The 9473-nt window shown below is 45.6% G+C and overlaps 1 protein-coding gene across 1 annotated transcript in view; it reads right to left on the reverse strand.

Annotated features, from left to right (window-relative positions):
• The window catches only part of LOC147426468 (tRNA synthetase class II (D, K and N) family protein), a 29847-nt gene extending 21214 nt beyond the window's left edge, over positions 1 to 8633 (reverse strand). Inside the window, exons 1-2 of the mRNA XM_086498586.1 lie at positions 8202 to 8633; positions 7301 to 7444 (exon numbers count right to left, since the gene is read on the reverse strand). Of these exons, the coding sequence (XP_086354712.1) occupies positions 7301 to 7444; positions 8202 to 8576 (519 nt within the window). The 5' untranslated portion in view covers positions 8577 to 8633. The remainder of the gene's footprint in view (positions 1 to 7300; positions 7445 to 8201) is intronic.
• Positions 8634 to 9473: the final 840 nt, after the last annotated feature.

The raw sequence follows: 9473 nt of genomic DNA on the forward strand, positions 1-9473 counted from the left end.
CTCGAAGATTGCGAGGTTGGCAGCTATGGCAACATTGGTTTTCTCTCACTAACGCCATGAGGATTATCTCATGGAATGTGTAGGGGCTTGGTGGACCTCAATTTTTACATCAAGAGGGGTCACCTGAGACGGGAGTTTCGCAGATGCCTTGTGGATGGTGCAATGGATATACACATGATCCAGGAGCATCACTCACAGATGCCTTGTGGATGGTGCGATGGATATACACGTGATCCCGGAGCATCACCTTTGTGAGAGCCGTGTTTGGCGTTGTGGACAGATCTTGTGTGGTTGCTATGAGACATTTTGGTCAACTACTTTTGGGCCTGGAGGCATTTAAGGAGGTGTATGTATAACTGACTCGAACTCATGGTAGGAATCCATTGTGGACAGTGATATTATTGTGCCACGCAAGGCCCAGTGGGTCACTATGCAGTATCAAGGTAGCCTTGTGAATTTCTTGAGCATTTAAGCGTCCAACCACGCGAGTGCACGGACTGAGTTTTTGTCACATATTGTGGAGTCTTTGCCTCATGCCGAGCACTGTTGAATTGGGAGGATGGACTTCAACATGCTTGAGGACACTTCGGATAGGATTGGGGGTAGCCATGCTACTGTACACGGGGCTGAGTTTGTTGCTTGGGAGTGTCTATCTATGACTTCAAGAATTTCGGATGTATGGCAGCATGCAGGATTTGTGCGGCCTTCAAACAACCTCTCTGTTACGTCCCCAGACATTAGGATGGACCCCTGAGCTATGTCCGGCCAGTGTGAACCAACCTTGCATGTGAACGCACCCTTAGTTGAAAAGAGGTTAAGAAGGGATTTTAAGAAGTCCTATAAATAGGATTGAGGTCTCATTTGTGAGCCATCTTGTATGATCACGACACTTGAACTCTAGGCCATTGGCAGCTGGGCTTGGTGGTATAGGACACCAGCCCTTGTGGTAGAGACTAGTGTCACAAGACGAGCACCACGTGCCAACGGAAAAGGACACACTGAACAGACACGAGACGCGGAGTGGCGGTGTTCCACCCCAAGAGAGCACTGGCCCCAAAGGTTGGTGCCCCTTTCGGTATTTCTTTATATTGCTTGAACTTAGTACAACGTCGGTACTCCAGACTTTGCACCTTCTCCAAGAAGCATGCCAAAGAATGAGCCCTTGGCTCATATTTAAAGGCCCTTGGCCATGAAAAGCAGTTACATGAAAAGCTTCAAACTCAAAAGCAACTCGTCCAAAAGCTGGCGCCCAAAAAGCTTCAATACAATTTTTGAAAATCGATACAGCTTGTCAACGCAAAATCCAAGACTGTCCATACAATCTTCCACGTCATCATGTCAGCGCGAAATCCGGAAATCCGTATTGCCTGCCACATCATCAGCTTCTGCAAAAATGAGCCTCTGTGTCTGTGCGTGTGTGTGTGTGTGTGTGTGTGTGTGTGTTGGTCCCGCTCTATTTTATTATCTTGAGGTCACTTGGGCCCCATAGGACGGTGTCCCATAAGTTGGTGGGAACTTCTTTTGCTTCTTTTACTTCTACTGCTGATGCTTCTTAGGGTTTAGGCTTCTCGGCCGGGATTTGTAGGTTCGCTCCGTTCTTCAGTGGCTTGACACCTCAGCAATTTGTGACAACTAGCCCGTTGGCTGCAGGCTCCCAGGCTCGGAGGTGAGCCTCTATCGGCTCTATAGCTAAGAGATGAGTCTGATGTCCGTTCTGTATGCTTGACTTTGCGTGAGTATGGCTCGTGTCATGTCATAGAGCTCATGAGTCCGTGATGGCCTAGCTTGACAAGCTCTCTACCCTCTTGCATAGGGTGGTATGGGACGCTACTAGCAAGAGAAGAGAGCAAGGGAGGCACATGCAAGCTGATGGTGAGAATCTATGGTAAGTCTTTTTTTTCCTTTTTGTCATTTGCACAAGGATTCTCGTGTGTGGAGGTTGATGCTAGCGACAGTCACATGGTTGTTGCGTGTGTTTTTCAAGTTTTAGCTCATCTCTCGGCTACCATTTATATGAGGGTGTCCTTATGACATGGTAGTACCTCCGCGTGCACATCATGGTAAGAGGGATTTTACATTCTGGAGCATGTTTATTTTGCAAGCGATTCATGGAGAATAGGGGACAAGAAAGAGATTTTTCCGATTGCTTTTTGTGCCATAATTGGGAAATTTCTTGGGACGTTTCCCCTTGAGGTGGCTAAGCACCAAGGGAGAGTAGCTTCCCCGTAGGAAGTTTCCTAGGAAGCTTCCCCTTGAGGCAGTTACGCATCAAGGGTGGTTAAGCCTCCCCCGTAGGAAGTTTCCTAGGAAGCTTCCCCTTGAGGCAGTTACGCATCAAGGGTGGTTAAGCCTCCCCCGCAGGATGTTTCCTAAGGAGCTTCCCCTCGAGGAGGTTAAGCATCAAGGGTGGTTAAGCTTTCCTAGAGGAAGTTTCCTAGCACACTTCCTCTTGAGGCTGTTAAGCATAAAGGAAGGTTAAGCATTCCATCTATAAATAGATGCCGGTGAGTGAGAGTGTGATCAATTTGTTCACCGCAAACTCTCACCCGTGCACAACACTCTCTCTTCCCCTCCCGCTCTCTCTCTTGTTTTCTTCTTTTATATCTACTATCATTTTCTCATTTTTCTAAGTGCCTTGGGCATTTTCCCTAAGCAAGCCTCTACTACATACTCGCGTACCGCACCAGGGCATCACATGATGCATCTCCACACAGGATTGGTGCCACTAGCATGCTTCAACCCATAGAGGAAACGCTAGTTTCTCCTCCCAACTCCACACACGCGTGCGGACATCGTCCGCAAGCTCTCCTTTGTCAGAGTTTTAGCATCTCAAGTGAACTGCCCAGAGTGATTCCATTATTTATTTTGGCTTTTAGGTATTTATTTTACTTTTTTGGCAAAGTCTGGGTAGGGCAATTTACTAAGGTTGGTATATATGCAAGCCCTTGCCCATATTGTATTGTACATTCAGTTATTCATTGCCAAGGTTGATTGGTTCAGGAGACCTCTCTCTCTCTTCAGCCTCAAAGAGCTCCATGGCCTGCTTTGGTAACCCTGCTCACACACGCACGACTTTTCTTGTTGTTGCAGCTGCGCCTAGGAAGGACCCCATCGCACGCCAAGATGCACGAATCACAACCCTCGAAACTCACATTCAATCCCTCATCCGAGAGAATGAAGAACTCAAGCGACGTTTGCGCAAGCTTGAAGAAACAAAGCAAACTGAGAGCCAAACTCTGCTTGCAAAAGCCCACAAGGTGGAAGCATCCCTCACCAAAACAGTCTTGGCGGTCAAAAAGGAAGCACACGAGGCAACACATAAAATCACGGAGAAGCTCGATGCCGAAATACAAGCGGTCTTCCACGAATGCCGATTGCAAGTGCCAAGAATCTCTTAGCCTCAAGGTCAGGATAGGAGGGCTCCATCCACCAAGGTGTACAAACGAGGACACCCTTGAAGAAGCAATCACAAAGATTAATGATATTCTTCAACCAGTGAACATCAAGCCCAAATCCATCTCTTGAATCAATGACACACATCGACATGTGGCTTGGGAGACGAAGAGGCGGAGTTTGGACCTTAAGAGAGGGCATAAAAACGCAAATTTTGCAGAGCCGCTTAGGAGTAGCAGAGGAATGGACCGGCTTAGTGATTATTTTGCGGCTTTTGGAGTCCGAGAAGGCATTTACTACCAAATCTTGCAACTTCAACATGGCCCCCCTTACTCGGGCGCCAGCGACGAATTGAACGGAAATAACTACGCCCATTGGAACTTGATTATGCGACTCTGGTTCTCACGGAAAGGCTTATGGGACATTGTCGACAGCTCGGAGCCCCGTCCTACAAGGGATCCCAACAACAAGTACACCCGCCTTCAAGATGACGAGTATCTCAAATCGTGTGTCGATTGGGATGCTACTAATGCGAAGGTAATGTCGGCCATTGTGGAATCTCTTAAAAAGGAAATTTCTCAAACCATTCAAACTTTGAAGATTGCCAACGATATGTCGTTCAAGCTCGTTGGAATGTTTGATCGGGATTCTACGATGCGAGCAATTTCCACGAGGAAGTTCCATGCAATCATTTCTTATGAAGGCTAAAGTTATTCATGATCAACTATCGGCTATGAAAAGTGCACTGACAAGTACTCAGTTAGCTGCTTTGGTTCTCACAAAGTTGCCTGAGGCGTATGAAAGCATGTCTAGAACACTTCCACTACAAATCACGAAGGAAAAGCTGGAATTTGATGATCTCAGCTCTTTTCGCATCGAGGAAGAAGTCGGGTTATAACTCAAGGCAAAATTCAGATTCTGAGAAAGGCGTGGAAGCACTGTTGCTTCAAATTCCAAAAAGAAGACCAAGAACCGTTATTACAATTGTGGAAAGCGTGGTCATTTGTCTAAAGATTGCAGATCCAAAGGCAAAGACAAAGGCTCTACACGGGACAAATGAAAACAGTGATATTGACTCAAGGAAGGACAGCAAAGAGATTGTTGGTGTAGTGGGATCTACATTGGCATGGACTCCCTCCTTCTAGTCACATGGAGATCGGAGCCTCCACCAACTTCATCCACAGAGAGGCTTGTAAGTAGCAGAGAAGGGCAAGAAGTGCTCCGTATAATTAAATTGGACCCTTGTGTTGGAGTTCAAGTTCTCAGTGTTTGAACCTTGGGCCGAAGTTCAAGGCACATGCATCTGGCAGGGAACCAATCAGACGAATCTAAAACACTATGGATGAGTGCACCAATCCATTGTCGTTGGTCAGATTATGGACAAGATGTGTTCCACAGTTCATTATCTTGGAGTATTTTGGACGTGATGTGTTCACAGATCACGAATGGGGATTCTTGGACGTAGTGTGGTCTACATATCAAATTTTCTAAAAAGGCAACCAATGCTCAAGATGGCATTCTTCCAAGGTACAAAGTTGAGGGTAGCGAATCCGAGGTGTATCCAGCAGGGAGCTAGTGCTGGGTGTCCATGGTAGCTTCTTCATCACCTTGGTCTCACTATTTAAGAGTTTTGGCATCTAAAGTGAACTGCCCAGAGTGATCCCATTATTTATTTTGGCTTTTAGGTATTTATTTTACTTATTTGTCAAAGTCTGGGTAGGGCAATTTACTGAGGTTGGTATATATGCAACCCCTTGCACCCATTGTATTGTACATTCAGTTATTCATTGCCAAGGTTGATTGGTTCAGGAGACTCTCTCTCTCTCTCTCTCTCTCTCTCTCTCTCTCTCTCTCTCTCTCTCTCTCTCTCTCTCTCTCTCTCTCTCTCATCGTTGACTTTGACATCCTTCTCCATCTCCAGCCCTTTCTAATGCATTATGCCTCTCTAGTAGCCGTGCTCCAACGCCAGCCAGAAGAGATGCAAAAGCAACTCTTGAAGATTCGTTCCATGCCGGTCCAGTTTTCATCCGCGGCCATGTGCACCTTGCCTCTTCAATTCCATCCCAACCCCTTCAAAGAGGAGCCGAGGAAGTGCGAAGAGACCGCCATTGACTATTGGTTGGCAAAATGAACGGCCTACTTTGACTTGCACCATTTTACCGATGCATAGCGCATCAGTCAGATACAAATCATGCTACAAGGCAAGGCCTACCTATGGTGGGCAGGGTTACGTCCTCAGCTGACTAATTGGACAGATTTTCAATCGATCTTTCGAGCTCACTTTGTGCAAGTGGACAAGATCAAATGCTACACGAAATTGTTTGAGTTGGAGATGGGAAAGGAATCTTTGGACACTTACTCACAAGAATTCAAGGACCTCATCCACAAGACGAAGGCCTTGGAAGACCAATGCCCCAACTCGGAGTGTGAACCAAAACACAAACCAAGGGGATGCTCGAGCGGATGGATAGATATGCCAATGCTGATATCCACGGAGGTAAGCAGCAAGCCTATGCTGTAAGATTGGCAACAGCAACGCCAGATGGATGATGAAGATGGGTATGTCCTTTGGATTGCCCACAAACCATCGCAAATACTTCATATGATGTCTCTAGAAACCGCCAAGAAACTCCTCAAAGATAGAGGCTCCTCTTAGGGCTTCAACTAGATTGTGGAACGATGCAAACTCTAGATGAATCCTCGCCTCTGCAACAAATATGGCTTCGAATGTAGGTTCACAATGCCTGCGAACTCCCACGGTGGTTGCCACAAATTGGAACCTTTTGGCTCGGAATTGGTGGCTCCCGATTGCTAAGAAGATGCAAATGGTGTGGACCTGATATGCTGCCAAAGCTGTGTATAGATCAATGATGATCCAATGCCTCTTCTGGATAGATGGAATTCTCCAAGTAGATGGGAGAGATGGTTGTCCAAACAATGCCCAAGACTTCAAAGTGGATATGATGGTTTGGATGTCACCCTTCCTTGTCATCATAGGCTTTTAACAAATCTTGTTACTTGCAATCAACATCTTCATGTTTCCAATGCATGTTTGCAACAATGCAATTTGTCATGTCGAAGAAGGTATGACTACCAATATCCATGCAAAGCCACATTATGTCCAGGCAGTTTGGCCCTCATACCAAGGCATCTACCCACTTGCAGGCACACCTCAGCTGCAACCCCAGTATACAATGTCTGCGTTTCTTGAATCAGTACCTCACACCGTTGGGCAGCTGGTCTGATGCAATCTCTAGTTCTTGCACAAGCCAGCTCGCATTTGGTGCCTTATCAGAAGGTTGCTCCCCACTACCTAACACTGATCTCTCCACCCTCCAGGAAACATCCAGTGCTCTATCAAAAGACCCCAATTGCTAAGCAAGCTGGCTCACATCCGGTGCCTTATCAAAAGTTTGGGTGTTATATCAGAAGACCCCAACTGCTGAACAAGCTGGCTCACATTCGTTGCCTTATCAAAAGGTTGCTCCCCAGTATAACACTGATCTCTCCACCCTCCAGGAAACATCCGGTGGTCTATCAGAAGACCCGCCTGCTGAACATGCTGATCTAAAGAACCCTCAGACGGTACCTCAAACAGCCGAGCCACCTGATCAAGCGGAATCTCTTGCTTGTGTGCAGCATCCGGTGGTCTATCAGAATGTTGCTCCCCATTGTCTGACACTGATCTCTCCACCCTCCTGTCATGCATGATATCATACTGCACAAATCTCATCTAATAGAATATTTCCAGCACAACAAAATCTATTTGAGTTCAAACCAAAAGAACGTTGGTCTTCCAACCCAAATGAAAAGATAGCACTCCATGATAAAGACAATGCGTTAATTGCAAGTGCTACTACTCAAACTTCTAATTTGAAGCATCAGCATATCTAGGCTTGACATGTACCTCTATAGCCCCGGTATCCATTCTTGAATTAATTGCATCTTTTGGTCGTGATCTTACATGGCCTTCAACCATGATCACATACTCAAGGCGCATCTTTTCGCCAACTGAATGAGCATTCAAATAGTCTTCAGGATCAGTGGTTACCTTCACAAGTTGTAGACAGAAAATCAGTTCTTTTTACTAGAAAAAAAGGCTTCAAATTTAACAAGATATCCCCTGGGAAGTAAACAAAAGTTAGATTCAACGCTCAAACATGGACCATGCTCATCAACAAAGGTAAGGAATAGAATTTCACAAAAGGTACAACAATGACAAGATTTCATGCTGACATGAGGACAAAAATTAAACAAAAGGTGCTTCAAAATACATGTCAGCAATCTCAGTTCCTTGTAACCACAATAGCGAAGCACACAGACCAAAACTTCTAAACTGCCAGATTTGTCCTGCTTCGACCAAAACTTCTAAACTGCTAGATTTGTCCTCAAGCTTTATCCACACCACTATGCAATCCCTTCAAAGGCCTACTTGGGTCAAACATAAATCCACTACCTCAAAGAGTTATTTTTTCCTACTTAAAATGAGCTGGCTGGGAAAAAATTCGGCAAGCCACCATCAAAAGCAATTACCACCTTAATTAAGCTCCATTAACATCTCCCAATGATGTGTCATTTCCTGCATTCATATAAGAATTCTCTTGTAACCAAAAGCATATGTATAGTCTAGGTGTTCAACTATCTACCTATCTGTATACTGGTAGTCATTACAGGAATCACTGCCACAACATTAAGGCAATTTTCAACATCTTGAGGATGCCTCAAGATGTTAAAAAATTAGACAATCAACACACAATTTGAGAACTCAAAAGTACAGCTTAGAAAGGCAGCCATGCATAAGCTAGCACCTGTACAATGCCTGTATGGTCTCGAAGGGTGATGAAAGTGACTGAGCCATGAATGCGATGCAATGCGACCCAACCGCAGAGGCGGACACTCTCTCCCACGTTCTCGATACGAAGACTCCCACAGCCATGGCTGCGAGAGGTCCACTGGAGGGAGTCGGAGAGAATGGGGAGAGGAGGAGGATTTGTCTGCTGGAGGTCGGATGTCTTGGGCAGTGTGAAGCTCGACGAAGAGGACGCCTGAGCAGAGGGGGAGATGATGGGCAGCGTACGCCTCGCTTCAGAGGAGAAACGGAAGAGGCGAGGGAATACAGAGAAGGATGGCGAGCGCAGAGAACGCGAGGAAAAGGAGGAGCACCAAGCTATACGAGCAGCCATGATCTTGCTCGACACTCGACACTCGACTCTACTCCTGTTGAATCTCTCAACAGCTGAAAATCTGTCAACTAGTTTTGAACCCAAGACGTGGCACGAAAGATCGAAAAGCTCGGTGGGCCTTTGCCGTTCATAATCAGATAGATTTTAGAGCGCAGTTGGTTACTTGGTTAGTCGATTGTGATTGTTGTCACCTCTGGTTTTGTTTTGGAACACGAGCATATGAGTAGAACCAATTGATACGCACCAATAATAGCTCAGCTTCGGACTTGATGAGTTTTGGAAAGAAGCAAGGTGTGTCCCATAGCACTCCCTATACAACAAAGGGCTACTAAAAAGGGTAATTGAATCAAGCAAAGGGTTACATCTAAACCTACAACCTGCTTTGCTAGTTGTTTGCAGATTGCCATTCAGCCTAGTAATATCAAACATTTAGTCTCTAGACACTGGACCCATCTTTGAGACACCCATCTTAGTCTCAATCAAGCGTAGTCAATTTTTTTTTATTTCTCGTAGAACTTGAGAGAGAGAGAGAGAGAGAGAGAGAGAGTTACGTGTTCTAGCATTTGGCTAAACTAATCTTAAGGAAGCTTTGACAAACTCAAAAAATACGAAAAGCATCAACAAATTATAAAAGTTGAATCGTAGTACCGACCTGATAATCCTGTACGGGTGTCGTCCAATTGTGCAAGCCGGAGGACGATGTTTGAGTCAAGCTACATCAAAGCAATGTGAATAATTAAATATTTCGTCTTGCAGTCAGGCGCAAAGTGAAAATGCTAATTATACGGTGCACGTCATGAAAAAGTGCCATACAAAAGTATGGTGGAGAGTTGGCACTGTGGTCTCTCCAGAAATTATAAGAAACGGAATTCGTGCCCTGCCCCATAGCATTTATGT

This window comes from Adiantum capillus-veneris, chromosome 24 (genome assembly GCF_014529385.1).
Source record: "Adiantum capillus-veneris isolate H3 chromosome 24, ASM1452938v2, whole genome shotgun sequence".
Lineage (NCBI taxonomy): Eukaryota > Viridiplantae > Streptophyta > Polypodiopsida > Polypodiales > Pteridaceae > Adiantum > Adiantum capillus-veneris.